This window comes from Asterias rubens, chromosome 3, assembly GCF_902459465.1.
Source record: "Asterias rubens chromosome 3, eAstRub1.3, whole genome shotgun sequence".
Classification (NCBI taxonomy): Eukaryota; Metazoa; Echinodermata; class Asteroidea; order Forcipulatida; family Asteriidae; genus Asterias; species Asterias rubens.
Window position 1 is genome coordinate 20,907,735 of NC_047064.1, and position 21,426 is coordinate 20,929,160.

Genomic DNA, 21,426 nt, shown 5'->3' on the forward strand with positions numbered 1-21,426 from the left:
CTGCTATTTATTCTGTTTTATTTGTATGATGAGAAATTGTCTTAACTGATGATTTATTTTTTTAGTTTTTGGCTCTTTGAAATACTTAACCGTCCCAGCAAAGTGCAGGAACATTGTCAAATGTACAAATGTAAATATTTTATAGCAAATAATTGTCTGCTTTTGTTTCGTAATAATGAGATAATGATACGAATTATTGATTGATTCAATTAGTTTAAACTTGTCCAGTAAACAGAGTCCGTCCATTGACTTAACTGTATTGAATTGTAAGAAATAATATCCAGAAGATTATTAAATATTTGTTCTGTTAAGAGCTTCTAAAATGCAAATTACATGTACTTGTTGTTATTCATAATGTTATTACTCTGTTTAATTAACTAGGAAAGACATTTGATGTCACCCGCAATGCAGAAGTGCTGTTAGTTTTCACTTTGGTTTCATATTTTACTGAGGTGTATGATTTTTTTTTTTTTTTTTTGTCATTGATCCTTCTGTTGTAGCAGTCCTGCTGTAGATCTCACAAAGAGTTAAGACTAATCTCATCTTGAGTTAGGACGCGAGTTACCTAACTTAGGAATGGCTTGAAGTGTTGAATAACTCTTAAAGAGTTCTATGACTTAGTTCTCAGTTAGGAGTATCCTTGTGAAATCAACCCTGATGCCCTTTCTTGTGAGTGCAAGGGCAAGGCAGCTCGTACAGACTTTTCTCAAAATGGTCCGACTGGCTAGTTCAGTGTTGAAAAGCATCCCTATTTAAAGGAACACGTTGCCTTGGATCGGACGAGTTGGTCTATAAAAAGCGTTTGTAACCCTTTTTTATAAAATGCATTATGGTTGGAAAGATGTTTTAAAAGTAGAATACAATGATCCACACAAGTTTGCCTCGAAATTGCGTGGTTTTCCTTTTACTGTGCGAACTAAACACGGTCGGCCATTTATGGAGTCAAAAATTTGACTCCCATAAATGGCCGACCGTGTTAGTCGACGAGGTAAAAGGAAAACCGTGCAATTTTGAGGCATGTTTGTGTGGATCATTGTATTCTATTTTTACAACATTTTTCTACCCATATGCATTTTATAACAAACAGTTACGAACGCTTTTCAAAGACCAACTCGACCCGATCCAAGGCATTGTGGTCCTTTAATATGAAAGAGGGGCTTGTAAAAAAGCTGACGGACGTGTGAAATGACAGTCGAATCTTTGCATGGTGGGAGTATAGTCATGTGAGATTTGTGGTAGCACCATGTGGAAATCATTTTTGAGTAGTAGTGAATCTGAGAAGAGACGGTGGTTGACAAACCAACTTTTCTATCAAATATGCTCCGATCTCTACAGGGGGACGGTCAGAGCGTGCTTATCAAAACCTAGTCACACAATAAGTTAAAGGCACTGTACACTTTTGTTAATTGTCAAAGACCAGTCTTCTCCTCACAAAAATAACAAACAAAAAATTTGAGCTGGTCATCCAAATGCGAGATAATAATGGAAGAAAAAACACCCTTGTCACACTAAGTTGTGTGCTTTCAGATGTTTGATTTCGAGACCTTATAATCTATTTCTGAGGTCTCAAAACCAAATTCAAATATTAAGTGGTTACTTCTTTCTCGAAAACTATGTAACTTCCGAGGGAGCTGTTTCTCACAATGTTTTATACCATCAACAGCTCTCCATTGCTCACTACCAAGTCGATTGTTATGCTTTAACAATTGTTCTGAGTAATTATCAATAGCGTCCACTGCCTTTAAGAGGGAACCCAGCCTCATTTGATGGTTCTCACATTTGATATTGTGAACAGGGTTCGGCAAATAGACTATCCAAGAAGAACGTTGTCACTCAGTCAGAAAAGAGTTAAGCTAATGACAATACACAGGTTTTGTTCTTTTAACCACAATCTTCTTTAATTACCATTTAACCTTGTCTTAATCACCATCATTATATCTACATATTTCATATTTCAAATCTGTGACCATTTTTACAGACACCCTGTATTCCAACAACTTTACATTTATAACCAACCTAAAGAGTTGTCAACAAATTTTGTATACCTTTAAAGAAAAATTACAATACCCTGCAAATATCTTTTCAAAATTGAATTCAAACCACAGGAATCTTTTCATTCAACTTAATGTTTAACACCTTTCCCCCTGAAATGAAAATATTTAAGAAATACTTAGTGAATAAATGATTTAAAAACCATCTACTTTAATACTATATTATAGACCTTATTCAAGAGCATACATTCTCATTCTAAATCTGGATTAACTGTGCGTCATCAAATAATTTTAAAAAGTTATGCAAAAATACATATTAAACCTTTAGTTTCTCATTATTGGTAGACTGGTTGACAAGACGTTTATGGTCCAACCCGGTGAGATAGTCGAGCTGTTCCCCTAGATCACCGCTCTCGTGGGAACTGCTAGTTGCCCGACTTCTAGGGAGTAGAAGTTCACCAGCAGTTCGAGCACCAGCAGTTCGCGCGACAGCAGTGATCTGGGGGAGCACCGCTGCAACTCGACTATCTCCTTGCGTGGGACCATTAACGACTTGTCCACAAGTCTACATTATTGGTGAACCATTCTGGTTTGGCTGGTATTTAACAACTTTTACTTTGATGAAAGTTTGTCAAAACATTTGTTTTATTGTACCAGTTGCTGTTTCAAACCATTGTGTACACAATAAAGGTTCAAGTTACTTCTTCTACTGTTTGAGTAGCACCACAGTTTTATTTTTAGATCAACAGAAAAAAGTGAAAAGCAGTCTAGAAATTCATTAAAGGGAAGGTACACGTTTGGTAATTACTCAAAACAAATATTAACTTAAAGACTGACTTGGTAACTAGTATTGGGGAGCTGTTGGTAGTATAAAACATTGTGGGAAACGACTCCCTCTGAAGTAACGTAGTTTTGAGGTAACTTCTCACTAAAATAATAAAAGACTTCTAGCTAGAAGTCTTTTATTCCTATCTGAAAGCACACAAATTCGACCAACAAGGGTGTTTTTTTTTCATCATTTTCTCGCAACTCTCCCAATTGAGCTCAAATTTTCACAGGCTTGTTATTTTATGCTTATGATGGGGTACACCAAGTGAGGACACTGGTCTTTGACAATTACCAAACGTGTACCTTCCCTTTAGGAAAAAAACTATAAATAATAACAAATTTGCGAGTACAACCATACATGTATTCAATCTTAAAGGAACGTTACAGAATTGGTAAGAAACAAAATTGTGAAGATCACAGATTTACATCAAACTTACACGGTCTAATGATGATGATAGTAGAAAACATCCCTTGAAATAATTATGACTGAAATGTCATATTTGGTGAGAAATAAATAATCAATTTTTGCGTTTGGAGTTTATCGCTCAGTGAGCGTTGTATTCATTTTTTTCTACCATCGATGTCATGCAAAATGTGTAATCGGTTTTTCACTATTTTCTCGTGACCCAGATGGCCGATCGATCTCAAACTTCTACAGGTTTGTCAGTTCATGTAGATGGTGGATTACATTAACTGATTACACTGCCAGCAACTGTTTTGTTAGCAAAAAAAACAATTCTGTAATGTTCATTTTATTGAGGGAATGTTAGCTCTGAAAAGAGCCAGTTTGGTATCAGCATTTCAAACAGTATACTGTGCTCCTCTTCAGGAGACAAGTGTACAGTATAGTTCATCAGAGCATACTGTTCAAAACTGCGAGACAAAACCGGTTCAGAGCCAACACTCCCTCAAAAGAAAATTAATACATGGTTGTACCCTCAAGTTTACTCTAATCATTCACGCCATGCAAAGCTACAAACATCACTTAGAAAATCATTGTTACACATTCTTTTTAAAGCCACATTGTTTACACTTTTAGTACAAACTGGAATGTCAAAAAGGTGTTGAATATTTTGAAGGCACTACGAGCGCTTTGGTTTCAACTATTAAATCACCTAAAAACACTATTTACGCAGAACTCAGAAATGCCACTCATCATGCAAATTAACACAAACCATGATGATGCGTGCCCACACCACTGGGTAGAAACTGTATGATTTGATTTGCCCAGACATTAGGGACCTGATGTCACAGATCTGCCTAGGCAATAAAGCACAACAAAATTACGCAGAGTTTTCTGCGGAAGCAGCTGTATGAAATTGGGACTACAAAACATACATATATATATTGCAGTTAAAAGGTTTTTTCATATAGAATGGGAAAACAGAAGAAGGTAGTTAAAGAACAGTTTAAGCATAAACAGAGTAAAAATGTGTTAAACGGTGGCACAAAGTCTCTTTTTTCAATTTCAATTCCAGTCAAACATTTCAAATCTAATTTAATTAGGCATAATCTGCATTGAATTAACAATCTATCCTTATGGCATTTGTTGTTGGCAGTGAAATTAAATAGGATACACTCAAAGGACTTGGGTACTTTTTGTAACATAAAACACAATGTCCACAGATTTACATTAAACTTACACCATTTAAAAAATAATGATAATAGAAAGCGTACCTCAAAATACTTTATAGAGACTTGTTTTACCCATTTCTCAAAAACTACAGCACCTCAGCAAGTAATATTGTAAGGGAAGCTTTCTACCATCATTATCTTCACACTGTGTTGCAAGTGGACATTGTGTTTTGTGTCCTACAAAATTGTACTCAGACCCTTTACGTATTCATAAGGAATACATTAATCTATGTAATTGGTGGCCTTAACAGAAGGTGGTGCATGATTATCAACAACAAAAATAATATTAAAAAAATAGGCAACATCAGCGTTATTGAAAATATACATGTATTACATACTTTAGTAATCACAAAACTGAGTAAAATATATTAACCTGTGAAGAGGCCATATCTGAGGTAGTGTCTGCGGCTATGACTTGAGAAGCATTATAGCAACAGCTTCAGCCATAGCCACATCAGTAAATTCAGACACAGCTTTAAGGTTTCAAATTCTCCCATACAACAAGCACACTTTAATACACCCAGCATCACTCCTGCTGTTTTACTTATAATTTTGTAGTATTTTGTTAACCTCTTCTACACAAAAAAAATTATACAAGAAATAATGAAATATAAGTTACTAAATAATAATAGTTGTGTAAGATAACATACTGTGGTTGTGTTTGCCTTTTACTGATGTAGTAAAAATACCTTTCTACATGTGCAATATTTTTAGGGGACATTATTGGGATGTAAGGTTGCAACAGACTTATATGTACCAGGTAAATCTATTGTTCTCGGAAATGGACGCATGCTGAGAACTACATCAACATTGACAATTTACCTGGTAAGTCAGCTGCAATGTAGCGTTCCAAAATCTCCCTTTCTTTCAATTTTCAGATTTACAGGTGAAAACTCGACTACAAATAGCTAAAAAAGGCAGTACAACTTTGAAGAACCAAAATATGAAAAGGAAAGTTTTGAGGATATCAAATCTTAGAAGCGAAATCTTACACCATCACATCAGAGTGTCGTTGAGGCATTCAAGATTTCCCAGTGGTTTCTTCCTCTGTGTGTCACCTCTGTGGACCCCAGTTCGAATCCCACAATGGACCTGAACCTTGCATGTGGATTGGATTTTTAGTTTTCTATCTGACCCCATGGGTTTTCCTTATTTGGGGGTGCTCCTCCTGAAGCTAAAACTTACATTTGTTCGATCCGTCTTCTATACGCAGGCATCTTTAAAAGCCTATCAAAGGTAAACCATAATTTATTTTACAAGGGACTAATTCCCCATCTGTCCTAAAACAGGTTTGAAACTTAGACTTTTTTCCCTCGCAGTTTTGATTTTTTCTTTTTATAAAGAAAAGCGTAGAGATATTTCACCAACTGATTATCAGCATTAACTAGTGATGAAAACAATTCTGTTTCTCAATGTCATTTAAAATAAAACAAAAACAAAAACCATATATATAATAACAGAGGCTTGAGGTAGGCCGGGTCTAGACGTTGTGTCTTTAGAGTTGACTCTTTTAGCTTCCGAGTTGCTTTCTCAACCAATCCTCTTGAAGTCCAATGAATAACATAATACAAACGCCCAGCGCTGTACCAAAACCCTGAAGAAGCAGCAACTGAAGCTTCTGTCCTGGTCTGCTGCTCAGTGTTTCAACCAATTCTGGGAACTGCAAATTGAAAAGAAATCACAGGCATATTACATGTACATTCAATTTTATGTTAACTGAAAAACCCATGTCAGCAAAACGCTAACCCCCTGTAAATATTCACACACTTTGAGGTAACATGAAAATGTGGTTGATTTGCTCACAGTTGATTGCGCACATGTTGATTTGCGCACATGTTGATTGCTCACATGTTGATTTGCGCACATTTTGATTGCTCACATGTTGATTTGCTCACAGTTGATTGGCTCATCACAGTTGATTTGCTCAAATGTTAATTGGCTTACAGTTGATGGGCTCAGGTTAATTGGCTTACATTTGATTGGTTCATATAGGTTGATTGGATCACATGTAAGATCTGAGACTATGCATGCGTGGCATTAGATGTTAAAGCCATTGGACACTTTCGGTAAACAGTATTGTCCAAGTCCCACACTTCATGTATCACAACTTATATATAAAATAACAAACCTGTGAAAATTTAGGCTCAATCGGTCATCGGAGTCGGGAGAAATTACTGGGAAAACCCACCCTTGTTTCCGCACGTTTCGCTGTGTCATGACATGTGTTTAAAATAAATCCATCATTCTCGCTATCGAGAATTGATATTGTTTTAATGTTTTCTCAAAAAGTAAAGCATTTCAAGGAATAATATTTCAAGAGAAGTGTTGAACTTTTTTTTTTTTTCTGTACCAAAAGTGTCCAGTGGCTTTAAGTATTTTGAGAATTTTAGTACACTCTGGTTTTCCTTTCTCTACAGCAACCCTGCATTGTGTTTGTGTACTTAAATTCAGTGGGTGAGATGAAAATCTCAAATTTGTGAGGTGATACAGCAAATTATTTATAGACAAATTTAGAAGTGAATGTTTCGGCACAAGTCTTAAGAATGTCTATTTATAAATACAGGAAAATTCCTCAAAAATCACAGGGCCTGTTATATGCACACAAACTGGTACAAAAAAATATTTTGCATTCGTCGCAATACCACATCTTTCAGTAAACATTTCAACAATAAAAAATTATCAGTAAATTACTCGTTACTTCAGAGTGGTGTGCATCGGGTTCCGATAAGACTTGAACTTGGTCCATGGTTCATTCCTTAGTCTTCCTGAGAGTCACGCGACTGTTTCAATATTTACAGTTTGGTTTACACTTGCCTCTTGAAAGATATTATTGCTGTTAATACCTGTTTGAATATGAGCCACATATAGGCTATCATCAATGTAAACCTGGTACAGACTTTTGCACACTTCCGTTTGCAGGTATCCCTCACATATTGGTTTTTCTCTGCACGTCTAACTTTTGTTGTAAATCCACGGACACTTGTTTGATCATTATTGTTCACTTCAGCTCAGATTTGCAGTTTTACAACTGTGTATACAATGATCTCAATCAAACATCAAACTTGTCCATTGTTTAAAAACTGTATTACTTATGATGGCAACATTTCTCATATAATGTCCACCACTTTTCTATTTTAACACATTTTTCCAGTTACTTCAATAAAAATTAAACAAACTGTGCGAAAAGTTTCAGTTAGGACCCCCTCCACAAAAAATGTTTTGTACATCTCTCAATTGTGTTGTATTTTTGGGCACAAATTTATGATAATTTGAAAGGTCTGAAATTTACGCAATGTGTGTTTGAAAATACTGAAATAGTATTTACAAGATATTGTCAAAATTATCTGGTCCCCAAGGCCATTTATCCCATAATAAAACACCTGACTGAAAATTTCTGCAAGTCTATAAAACCATTTTATGTACAGTCATGGTACAATCGACCTTGGTATGGGATTACACATGCTATGCAAGGGGTTTGTTTTATGATAAAGCCAAATAACAAAAAATATCAGTTAATCACCCCCCCCCCCCCCCCCCCCCCCCTCATCATTTTATAAGGCCACATCCTTTTTTGAATTTTTTTTATTTTCAAAATGACAAATAGTCACAAAAAGTATTTCTACATAAAGTTAGTTGTGGCTATAAACTGAAGAATTGGTGGCCAGTTTGAATGTAAATACATGGCGGCCACCTTTGAAAGAAAAATTAAAAGGCCCTCATCCTCCTCTTTTGGAAAAAAACTGGATCATAACCTGGTAATTTGTTTTACTAGGCCTCAAGTCACTTCCATTCACCCATTCACTCACCAGATCCACAAGAGCAATGTAGATAAACATTCCACCAGCGAGGGCGAATATCCACATGCTTAGAGCCTCAACATTGCCAGCAGCAATACCGATGGCCAGGCCCATGTAGGCTAGCACCGAAGAGATGGCTTGGACAAACAGCGCCTGCTTAATGGTCATGCCGGCCTTTAACATCACAGCAAAATCACCTGCAAAAACAAATAGGAAGAAACTTTAAATAAAGATGTAGGATTTGAAACTTTGCATGGTGGAAATACGATAATGGAAAGGTTTGCGGTAACACCATGTAATGACTATCTCTAAAGAGTTGGGGTGGATCTGAAAAAAAAACATTGGTTTCAACTCGCAGTTCGATCAGTATGCTCTGATCATCTTCTGGACGATCAGAGTATACTGGTTTAAATCAATAGTAAACAGTATAGCGGGTACAACCATGTGTACATCTCTTAGGGTGAGTGTTGGCTCTGAGAAGAGCCGGTTTGGTCTCGACGTTTCGAACACTATACTCTGCTCGTCTTCAGGAGAAACAACAAAGTTTAGTCATAGGAATGCTTTTGACAATCTGAGCAATGTTTTATCACAAAAAAGTGCTGAAAATGTTTTCTTACTTTCTTCACTTTTCTTGAAGTCGTTCATTCCAAAGATTATGGAAACAAAACAAAACAGGCTCGACTGACATCCTTAGGTTTTTTCCAGAGGAAAGTTAGGACCCAAGTTACAAAACCAACTTGATGGTAAACAATTAGGTGTTCATGCAGCAGTGCCGAACACTCTTGTTACTATCATTATGGCAATCAAACTTACGGAGCCTTCAAAGTGACTAGCACTGTGACCCGTAGGCCTGAAGATACCTCCATTGAGAAGATGATGATGAAATATTTAGAAGTTTGACAATAATTTCCATACCTAGCTCATGGGGCACCTCATGACACATGACTGCTATCGATGTGCTTAGACCCCCAGCAATGCTGTCTGCGAACGCCGCCCCGACAACAAGTCCGTCGCAGAAGTTATGCAGTCCGTCACCCAGCACCACGATCCATGCAAGCGTGGCTATGCTGTTCTTGCCCATTTTAGGGACGTCGTGACTGTGTCCATGGTGATTACCGGGACCAACTTCTGGATCTGGCTCGTGGTTGTGACGATGAGATGAGGTTCCTTCTTGCTCCAAGTGACTGTTCAACTCCACATCGTCTATGAGGAGCATACTGTTCCGAACTGTGAATGGAAATTACATCAACAAGAAATGAGACAATTGCGAACTGATTGTTCCCTTAGCTGTGGCGTGTCATGACCTAGCGGTTAAGATCACCATCTCAAGCTCTGGTGTTCAGCAGAGTGTGGGTTCGAGAGTTGTGACACCTGTGTCCTAAGCAAGACATTAACCACGATGCTCCGTCCTTTGTATGGGACGTAAAGCCGTTGGTCCCGTGTGAGCAAAACTGATGAATGATATTGTTTAAAATTCAACCCTCTCCCATCTCTTCAAAATATTTGATTTTCTTACTGATTTCTTTATTGGCATCTCCCGGTGTCATGGCAACAACACAGTGGTGGCAAAGTTTTTTTCCTACAGCCTCGTTACCCTTCAGCATGTTGTACTCCACTTCTGGAAGATTGGCGTGATTGTCGCAGGGGTAGTGACGATTAGGATTAAGAGGTTTTTGGCTCCCACTCTTCTCAGTTCGGTGTTTTTTCTTCCTCTTTGCCTGTGAAGGAAATAAGAGTCTTTATAAATAAACTTTATTCTGACAATTCAAGACTTGTTAAGAGGACAAAAATTGTTCTTGTTTAACTCTTTAGAGACCATAGCGGCCAACGGCGGCTTGTGTCAAAACGCCCATACCGGCTGAAATCGGCCTCAAGATTTTACCCACTTCCAAACTAAAGACCACAACATTGATTACAACGTTAATATAGAATCTACAATTCAAAAACAAAACCATTTATTTTTGTTTCTTTTTTACACAATAGCTAAATAGACCATTGCCGGCCACCTTTTACCCTTGGCACAGTTTCATAGAGCTACTTTTAAAGGCAGTGGACACTATTGGTAATTACTCAAAATAATTATCAGCATTAAACCTTTCTTGAGCACGAGTAATGGGGAGAGGTTGATAGTATAAAACATTGTGAGAAACAGCTCCCTCTGAAGTGACGTAGTTTTCGAGAAAGAAGTAATTTTCACGAATTTGATTTCGAGACCTCAAGTTTAGAATTTGAGGTCTTGAAATCAAGCATCAGAAGCACACAACTTCGTGTGACAAGGGTGTTTTTTTCTTTCATAGTTATCTCGCAAACTCGACGACCGATTGAGCTCAAATTTTCACAGATTTGTTATCTTATGCATATGTTGAGATACACCAAGTGAGAAGACTGGTCTTTGATATTTACCAATAGTGTCCAGTGTATTTAAGTAGCACAAGAACTAGCCAAGCACAACAAATTTGTGCCAGAAATTAGTTCCAAACAAAATCACCATTTTAATGTACCTGTAGCATTTGTGACTGACATCAAGTTTGTTGCTTAGCAACAATAAAAAACATTTTCTTTATTTTGGTTGGGAATTTTAAAATCACATTTTTGAATTGTTAAATTAGACATACCTTTTTAGTTTTTCTTGCTTGTTGGCAAACTCCCATGAGTTGCTCAATAATAAAAAAGGAGAAGATCCCAACGAGGACGAAGAAACCTTTCCAGACAGCGTTGAGGGCGTGCTCCTTCTCGTTCTCAATAGCCTCATGGGAGTGGTCATCATCGTCGGAACTAACGGTGGACGTATCATCATGAACATGAATACCTAGAGACTGAAAGACAACAAAGATGCAGGGATTAGATTGGATGAAATAAAAAATTCCTGAAAATGGCTCTTGTTTATGCCTGGTTCCACCTCGTTCCAGACCCAGAACATCCCAAATGAAATGGTACAGTTTATTAGGAGGTTTAAAACAGACTCTGTGCATGACCCCCAAAAAAATATACTAACAGGTTTGGATACAATTTTTCCTTTTGGTGATTGCTTGACTTCTTTCCAGACAATTACGACTTAAGTGCTCTTAATAATTGTCAAATACCAGTACCGATATGACCTCTTTCTCAAAAACTACGTCACTTCAGAGGGAGCTGTTTCTCACAATGTTTTAAATCATCAACAGCTCTCCATTGCTTATTACCAAGTACACTTGTTTGTATGCTAACAATTATTTTGAGTAACTACCAATAGTGTCCAGTGCCTTTAAAAAGACTTCTTAACTCCTGAAAATTCGAAAACATCCTAAAAAATCACACACCTGAAGATGTCAGTTTAACTTCCTCTTCTTAATTTCCGTATCAATAATTTGTATCAGTTTTTCTGCAAACAATTACTTACATGAGGAATGAGGTGCATCAGGGCATCTCCAGAGAGAGTTCCAACTGCCATGGCAACGAGGACGGATATCAAGCGGTGGTAGCCATTAGGAAAGCGTTGCATACAAGGCACAATCAAGATGCACATTATGGACGTAAGACTGATAAGAGTAATCGCTGCGATGCCATAACCCCAAACTGGAAAACAACAAGACAAATCCAATAATATGATGTTTTGTTAAAACTAGTACAGATTTATGGCAAAGAAGTATTTACTTGGTGCTTTCCACCAATTAAGAAATGTACAAACTGCTTGATTTTTTGTCTTTCTTTTATGAAATAATAACAAGCATTGCTGCTTTGCTGAACTTTGTATTGCTGATCATTCTGGAGTTCCCTGTTTCTATACATTTTGGCAGGCTAATTGTTCCAAGTCAGTGATCCCATGAGGGTCCATATAGTGTGTGTGTTTCAGATTTTTTGTAATCCTGCGGTAAGCTATTCTCAATCAGCACTATTTATAATTTTGGTAGTTTTTGACATATTATTATTACTCCAACAAATATACATAATGCTGATCACGCTTTATTATAAACACCCAAACAAATTGAACTATACAAACATCTACAAAATATTGGGAGAGTTGAGTTTGAAAAAGCTACGGGTACTTTTGTAAAAGTGAAGATGAAAATGACAGTGACAGCTAGCTTTGATAGTGACAGAGACTTGGAAAGTGCCTATAAATTAGAAAGTCGCAATAACAGTGACAATGTCCTTAGTGGCAATGCCCTCAATAGTAACGTGACTTTGACAGGGAAAATTACCCTGATTGTTACAGTGAATTCGACAGTAACAAGATATCAACAGTGACAATGCCCCAGATAAGTGACAATGTCCTGAATAGTGTGACAATGGCTATGACAATTACATTGGCAGTAAACAATGCTCGGGATGACAATGACATTAAAAGTGACAATGACTTCATAAATGATTTAGCTATAGTGCCAATTATATTGATAGTGACAATGGCTTATAGGCAATGACTTTGACATAAAAAATGACAAGTTTGTTAAAATGACAATTTTGTTATAGTGACATCATGCCATACTTACTATGGCCAGGGACATGCTGGTTTCCTACTTCAGTGTTGTTTGTCTCTGCATGACCATTAGTGGCATCTTCGTGACCGTCATGATTGGTGACAACCTGGTGACTGTCACCGCCATTGATGGGAAACTGCATGCACACATGGCTGTCTAGCTGCTGCAAGAGTACCGGGCACATCTGAAGGAACTCCTCCTGTGTAAGTCCCGTCGAGGCCTGGATATCGAAGATACCCAGTAAGCCATCTGGAGAAAGGCACTGCGACAAAATGACAGGAAAATCAGGAAATTAATGATGATATTGAACCTGTGCATCCAGCTGTGATGTTGACATAATGAAACAATTACTGACCCAATTAAATCTCAGATTAAAAGTAGGTTTCTAAGGCAATGAGCATCTCTTATAAAAAAAATAAGAATTCACCAACAGTTCAGATAAACTTTTACTGGTTTTTATTTTTCTCCACATTTTAGGCTGGATCACCTAACAAACAAAAAAATTAGTAAAAAAAATAAAAAATAGTAGTTTTTAGTATTAGAAATATTTCAAGGAATAAGCATTTCCCATCATAACACATGGATTCAGGCTGGCTGCAGTCTTGTTTAAGAGTAAAGCAACATTTTCCTTAGTTGTTACATGGAGGTTGTTATGACAGCCAGAAACCCAAATTGAACATTGTCTACAAAATAATTGCTACGATCAAACTGTGAGGTGGACTTCCAGTGGTGTTTCTTAAACGAAAAACATGACAAGATTGAACTGAAGCAAAGTTCAAATCGTGGAGACCCGATGAAAAGCAACCTGAAACAAAACTTTGGAGGTAAAAACAACTTTATCTAGTGTCATGTTGAACGAGGGACAACTTTTCATTTGAAACCGTTGCATTTCAAAGTTTTAAGTTACAACACATGTTCATTCGGTGATCAATCCGTAGACGTAGGCGTAGCCGTAGGCGTAGCCGTAGCCAAGCTCAACCAGCCTAGACCACAGAGAAAAGACCATGGAGTTTATCTTTCTAAGCATGGCACAGATCCTGAACGTGCAGAAATGATTTTAACAAAACAAGTCATCATGAATTAATCATATTTTTATGTGAAAGAAAAACCCTAATGATGGTCGAACATAGACTATCGTATAACCTAAACCGGTATGCAACTATGTCACCGCCAAATGGAAGTTGTTTTCATTGAGTTGGTTTGATTTCATTTACGGGTGGAAACACCAAAATTACATCAGCAAAATAACCAGCGTATAGTTTTATAAGAGGCAAAATATATACAAAATATAAACAGCAGACTTTAAACAATAGGTTCAAGACAGGACAATCGCACACCCGAGGGATTGCAGAAAAAGTAACCTACTGTCAAATCGTTTTCCAATCGCCATAAAACAAGATTAAAACATAAGAACATTTTTTCTTAAAGGCAGTGCACACTATTATCTCAATTAAAATAATTATCAGCATAAAAACTTTCTTGGTAACGAGTAATGGGGAGAGGTTGATAGTACTAAACAATGTGAGAAACGGCTCCCTCTGAAGTGACGTAGTTTTCGAGAAAGAAGTAATTTTACACGATTTTGACATGATTTCGAGACCTCAAGTTTAGAATTTGAGGTTTCGAAATCAAGCATCTGAAAGCACACAACTTCGTGTGACAAGGGTGTTTTTTTTTCTTTCATAGTTATCTCGCAACTCCGACGACCAATCAAGCTCAAATTTTCACAGGTTTATAATTTCATGCATTGTGTTGAGATACACCAAGTAAAGAAGACTGGTCTTTGGCAATTCCCAATAGTGTCCATTGTCGTTAAGTCTAGTAAAAGTAAGAGTTTTCTTCTCCAAGTATACACAATCTAGACCTATGGCCTATAGATAAAACTGTCACTCAAAAATATAACGAAAAGTAGAATCAGCTGTTTACCAACCCTAAAGGACGTATGGTGTGCAACAAAAATATAATGTCTGACGTTTGGACCCTATAGCATAGCAGAGTCATTCTCGAGGGCATAAAGCCTTGTGTATGACCAACTCTATATTGTGTTAACTACATGATGAACGCCTATAAGAACATCGTATGAACACCACTTTCACCATTTTCAAGAGATCAAAATTTTAAGAACGTTTTAAAATTATATGCCCTTTTCCGACTGTTAATTTGTGGTATGTATTCACGCATCATTGCTGTTAAACTATACCAGCAAAAATATCAGCTGATTATTTAACAGTTAGTAAAAGTTGTTTTGCGCCTTTTTATTGTGGTAGACTCCAGAGTCTTGGTTCAATTTAAGAACGATCGCATTTTCGTCTGAACAACACCCACACAGGATTTCCAAGGGTTATATTTTGACTTTCAGGAACTGATGCAGTTTCGAACCACTTTGCAATTGCCGCCATCGCCGAGGCCATTCATGCGAGCACCACACGCAAAACTCTCAGCCAAGGATTGGTCTTCATCGTTGTTAGTGAGGCGTTGTTTGGGCTGTAAGCAAGAGGTCATCCCCAAAAAACCAACTTGAGATTCAAACAATCTTAGATTTGTCCAAGATCAACAGTTAGAAGACCTCCTTTGTATACCCTCGATCCCTGAAGTGTGATATCACTTTCGGATAAAATGACAAACAACAGTTCAACTGCCAAACTAACTATATAACAGAATTGTTTGAAGCTTCGGTGTTGAGAAATCAGAAGAAACTAAATTTATATAGATAGATAAGAGAGTAAACTTGCAGGTACAACCAATGTGTACTTGCGAGGCCAACTCTATGGTTATTTCATCCACTGACCACACTGACCACTGGGAGGAGAAAATAAGCCTGCAGCTATACAAGATGTACTTTGACAAGGAATTCTTGGACAACACCCAAATCGACTAAAAACACTATTTTAAATCACAATGTCAAGTCCGGCGGGCTATTGACGGGCTAAAAGTCAACCATACCCGTCAATCAAACAGGACAAAAATCCCTATCCCATTTTTGGTGAAATGAACGCACGAACTGCAGAAACAAACCCCAGTATAAAACCACCTACTGCTTGGCGGGAAATGGCTCTATTATGGTAAAATGCACGCAGCTGTGATCACGGATACCGCGTCCTGCGTTAAGACAACAAAAACAAGGTGAATTTCACACGGATTCGGACGCTCCCCTGGGACAAGTTCTTTGAGGTGCAGAACGTTTAAAATTCCATTAAAATAATCTGTTGGTACCAATATAAAGTGTCAGAATACACCCTGGATCTTACTGAAAATATGCGTGCTGGGTGATCTTAGTCGACTCTCCTTTCATTATCAAAGAAAATGGAGTAAACAAACCAAATACTGAAATACGGCCCCTGGGTTGGAGCCTTGGGCATGACGCAAGATGTGACGTTCACTGATTGGATCAAACTTTCAAATATATTCAATATTACTTTGAAAATACCAGTAGATATAGTCAGGCCTGGATATACAGTATTACCAAAACAAACACGGGACACCCTGGCTAACGAAAAGGGTGTCAGCCAAATGTCGGGGTCATTAGATTAAACTCTTCGCGCCGAGAAGAATTAGCGCCCTGCTGTCAATTACCAAACTACACACATTTTAGGTCATAAGTTCGCAGGTGTAATGCCAATGAAAAGTTTTGATTACGTTTATTTTGTAGAGTGAACAAAGTTTGTCAAAACAAAATAGGCGTTCGTGTTTTTCGCTATCACGGTCGTACACAAATTGATATGCCTGCTCACAGTGACGCCAAGTCAAACTGAGAACCTTCCGCGAAAAAGTTTCAGATAAATCTATGTCAAGGTTTTTTGTCTGACAGTAGTTTTTTAAAGACACTGGGAACTATTGGTAATTGTCAAAGACCAGTCTTTTCACTTGGTGTATCTCAACATATGCATAACATAACAAACTTGAGCTCAATTGGACGTCAAAGTTGCAAGATAACAATGAAAGAAAAATTACCCTTGTCACAAGAAGTTGTGTGCTTTCAGATTTTCGAGACCTGAAATCTAATTCTGATGTCTCAAAATCAAATTCGTGAACAAAACTTCTTTTTCGAAAGCTGTTTGACTTCAGAGGGAGCCGTTTCTCACAATGTGATATTTTATCCACCTCTCCCCATTACTCGTTAGAAAGTAAGGTTTTATGCTAATAATTATTTTGAGTAATTACCAATCGTGTCCACTGCCTAAAACGATGACGGATTTTGTTTGTGCAAATGGCATTATAGGAAAGATTTTTAATTTCCTAAATCTATACTTGAAATGTAGCTGTAAATCGTGGGTCATTTATTGGCAAAAATAAAAAGGATATAGCATCCTACAAGCAGATCAGGGAGGCACACCTCAGAGCAAGCAGACAAACATGAATTTCATATTAATTCAAAAGATAAAAACCGTGGCACAGCCTTCAGCCTGCAGACTGTGCTTTACTTCGCTGAAAAACAAATTGCTCGTCTTTTAACCAACACAGAAAATATTGTCATCGCCCCCCCCCCCCGAAAAAAAATATATATATATATATATCTCATATATAAAAAAGAAACCTAAAACCTCATCGTCAAAAATGTTGAAAGTTGTCATAACTAAGTTCTTAATGTAATTTTTGTGAGCAGTTCTACATTAAATGCACTGGACACATGTCTGGTAATATTGTCAAAGACCAGTATTCACACGTCACTTGGCGTATATCCCAACATATGAATAAAGTCAGTTAAACAGCTATCTGAGCGGAATGTTTTCAACGGAAATGGTATTGTAACTTGTTTATAATGCACTTGTTCACCATTTCAATGTATTTTTGATATGTGCACACTTCTGAATTTTTCGTAATTACCGATTAAAAAATCCGGCCCCAACCTAAAGGTTTTGGAAAAACTAAAAAAACTTCTGCCGTTGAGAGCGCGCGTCAAAGGACAATGCCGCTGACGTCATCTCTGGGAGCTTGCTTTGTTATCCCTCCACGCTGCAACAAAGCGGCTTTACAAATTGGAGCTCCCAGAGATGACGTTTTGAGAGTGATTACGTAACAGGGCTTTTCGCAAATCTCTCAGAAAAGCACTGGATAAGGGCATTCAAAATGATTGTTTTTTTTACACAATTGAAATCTTTTTATAGTCATATGACTCGATTTCCCTATTCTTAGAAAACATTTTAAGTGAATTTTAGCAAAGTTTACGACTTGACATTTTCGTTCAAGCAGATCTTTAACCTGTGAAAATTTTGACTCAATTGGTCATTGAAGTTGAAAGAAAATTATGAAAGAAAAACACCCTTGTTGTACAAAATAGTGCGCTTTCAGATAGGAATAAAAGGCTTCTGATCAGAAGTCTTTTATTATTTTAGTAAGAAATTACCTCTTTCTCAAAAACTAAGCTACTTCAGAGAGAGTTGTTTCTCACAACGTGTTATACTTTTGACAGCTCTCCGTTGCTCGTTACCAAGTAAGGTTTTATGCTAATAAAAATATTGAGTAATTACCAAACGTGTACATGAACCTCTAAAAAGACATTAATTTGTTTGCACTTTCTTGACTTTTTATGGTCCCCTTGCATAATCGGCACCTGCTAACTTGGATTCCAACCCTACCATAAATAATAGTCCATTGTTTGCACCCGTCAATAACGAGAGTTTAAGTTTCTTGTCGATTCACTTTGATGAAATTTGACGAATGAATAATCACAATGAATGACTAATCAAAATAGAAATGCCCTCTTTTGATCTTGCATCTGAACTCCGCGTAAACGTACAAACATTGCTCGTCACGGCCAAGAAATTTCACCTTTATTTCTCAAAAACTTGTGGTTCGAATCAAAACATGGTTCATACAAACCGAGCATGTCACAAAAAGATCCGCAGAAAAGGTTGTTTATTGATTTTTTTGTACAATACATTTAAATCTGTTATTATAATGGTTTATCAGCGAAGGATTATCTTGTGTTAAAAAAAAAACATGAACAAGCTGCAAGGGGGAACCCAATAAATCTCTCAGAGCGGTAAATCGAAACCAAGATAAGGTATCAAATTACATAAAACATGAGGCAATAACTCTTAAGTTTCTTCCTGGACCTATGTCTTGGTTGGAGCTTTATGTGTTGGGAGACTTAAAAAAGGACTTTTGTACATTCTTGTGTCACGGCCAAGAAATTTCAGCTCTATTTTTCAAAGTTTTGTTCAAATCAAAACATGTTTCATAAAAACCGATTATGTCATGCAAGCATGTAAGCTTGATCTTAACTGAGACAAAATTTGTGATTGATCCTGAAGAGCTCACGATCCCGGAAACGAAGAGGTCTATAATATTATTTGTTCCACTCGGTTGATAGATTGGTACTGGACACTGTTAGTAATTCTCGAAATAATTATTAGCCTAAAACCTTACTTGGTATAACGAGTAACAGAGAGCTGCTGATGGGTTAAAACATTGTGAGAAGATGGCTCCCTCTGAAGTAACGTAGTTTTCGAGAAAGAAGTAGTTTTCCACGACTTTGATTTTCAGACCCCAGAATTAGATTTTGAGGTCTCGAAATCAAGCATCTGAAAGTACACAATTTCGTGTGTTTTTCTTTCATTATTATCTCGCAACTTCGACTAATTGAGCTTAAATTTGTACAGTTTATGCATATAATGTTGAGATACACCTCGGTCTTTTATCGATAATTACCGATAGTGTCCAGTGTTTTTAAATGAAGTGAGTAGGCCATACGTGTACTATGATCTGGGTAAAGAAAAGTGATGAATTAAACCACAACAAAATCTCATGTTTTAAGTGCCTTATTCGTTCGCAACTTTTTATTCAACCATTGTGACCAAAAAGTAGTAAGTTCTTTTGATACAAGAAACCCTTTTTGCACAGAATGTGCAGGAATTCAGTTGAGAAAGACCGTTTCTAATTATCTTTATTTTATTTTTTAGAAACATTTCCGTATTCCGTCACCAATATATCGAGTTTTTGTTTTCTTGTTTTTGTTTTGTTTTTTTCCTTAATCTATACTTAGAATGTAGCTGTAAATCGTGGGTCATTTATTGGCAAAAATAAAAAGGATATAGCATCCTACAAGCAGATCAGGGAGGCACACCTCAGAGCAAGCAGACAAACATGAATTTCATATTCATTCAAAAGATAAAAACCTAGACCTGTTTTCTGGATGTAGGCTATTGGAACTAAATACGGGAAGACAATTAATTGGTGGCGTCCAGCGAGAAATTTGCCACTATTTTTATGTAATAAAAACTTACCTGAGTTAGTTGTTGCTGTTCCGACTTAGAACTGGAGTCCTCCCCAACCATGGGCCTAGTCGGTCTCACACGCCCAGGAAGCTCACCATCCCGTAGTTCCCGGTCTGCATCCCCGGGTTGATCTACCGGCATAGACGGTGACCCTCCCCCGGAAGTTGCCGTTTCTTCATCAAGGTGTTCATCACTAGTCGTTTCTGTATCTTGGTCATACCACTCTATGTGATGATGATGATGATGATGATTATGCTTACGGTCCGAATCCAACCCGGGCACATCCGTTCCATCGTACCCGCCGAGCCCGATGCTCCCGACCAGCTCAACAAAGCCCTGGAAGCTTATCCGACCAGAGTCGTCTCCGTACTTTTGGAAAAGTTGACGGAGAAATTCTCCATTGTCAATATTATCAGGCTGACCGTCACCTTCGTCCTGGAGACCCGTTACAGCATCTCCACCCAGTCTGTCCCTCGCGAAACCCTGGCAAGGTACATGTAGCATGACAGAGCAGAGAGCAAACAGAACTAATGATGCTGCCTGAATCATCCATCGTGAGAGGAGGACCATCTTAGGTCTGAAGAGTTTTCAATAAAATATCTTACTTAATTCTATTAATCGTATCTTCTTCCAATTTATTTTTGGAAAGAACACAATTATTAAGGCTTTCAACAAAGTTTCTGCTTGCAATCTTTAAAGAGGAATATTATTAGACAAAGTCACAAATCGTTATCAAGTTTTCAAAGTAATGCTGTTCTGTAAACTCAGACAATAAAGTGGCCACAGCCTTATAGCAAGATGGGTACCTCCGAAATGATAGCAATGGGGGTGTGTATGATGATAAACTTTCTCTGACGTTTCCCTTTTTTTTTTTTATCCTTCAGTGTTTTTCTACTAAGCTTGAGCTTATAAGTCAATCGAGGCGTATTATCAAGAGAGTCACTCAACCCAGGTAAATTGAGCCAATCGCACACTGCGGGTGGGTTGTACCATGGAGCAATCACACGGGCACTATAGTATCATGTGCAAACAAACATCCAACGCATCCACAACACGTACGTCTCCACGGCATGCTCAGCCGGCCTTTACATCCATATTGAACGAAACAAACACACTCGAACAAAGAACATTGCTAGTTTTTTTCTACAATTCCGGACATGTTTTCTTTGAAATAACTCTTATTTTACCCATCCTCCCCGTATGTAGAAACCACGTGGTCCATCCAACCCATCAACACTCAAACTTGGTCGATTTGTTGCACTTGGTCGTGATATTCTCCGCACGGTTCCAAAAGAGATTGCGACGTGCCGTGTGCACTGCCAGGCTCCAAAATGGCGTGCCGTGTGAAAAATGTTCACACGTTGACGAACGACATCCTGCGTTCATTCATTGTGCGTGACGTCACTGACCTTTGACCGTTCTATTTTTATCGGCGAGATAATAAAGAAAGGGACATTTATAATGAATTGCACTGGTAGTCTTTTAACCAGCCGTTGTTAGG

At 37.6% G+C, this 21,426-nt stretch overlaps 1 protein-coding gene across 1 annotated transcript; it reads right to left on the bottom strand.

The window, feature by feature from the left end:
- Positions 1 to 4,563: 4,563 nt before the first annotated feature.
- Positions 4,564 to 21,250, bottom strand: LOC117288532 (zinc transporter ZIP10-like). The gene is made up of 8 exons (XM_033769428.1): positions 19,935 to 21,250; positions 12,721 to 12,970; positions 11,631 to 11,806; positions 10,867 to 11,067; positions 9,768 to 9,969; positions 9,167 to 9,478; positions 8,261 to 8,448; positions 4,564 to 6,114 (listed from the first exon to the last, which is right to left on the bottom strand). The coding sequence occupies exons 1-8, from the start codon at positions 20,493 to 20,495 to the stop codon at positions 5,965 to 5,967; spliced, it is 2,040 nt and encodes a 679-aa protein (XP_033625319.1). The 5' UTR covers positions 20,496 to 21,250; the 3' UTR covers positions 4,564 to 5,964.
- Between the last annotated feature and the right edge of the window lie 176 nt (positions 21,251 to 21,426).

Excerpts from the sequence above, each read along its gene's own strand:
- LOC117288532 (XM_033769428.1), bottom strand. The coding sequence starts at position 20,495 with ATGGTCCTCCTCTCACGATGGATGATTCAGGCAGCATCATTAGTTCTG. Across the intron at positions 12,971-19,934 it reads AACAGCAACAACTAACTCAG|TGCCTTTCTCCAGATGGCTT; the intron begins GTAAGTTTTTAT and ends ATTTTGTCGCAG. Across the intron at positions 11,807-12,720 it reads CCAGCATGTCCCTGGCCATA|TTTGGGGTTATGGCATCGCA; the intron begins GTAAGTATGGCA and ends GTTGTTTTCCAG.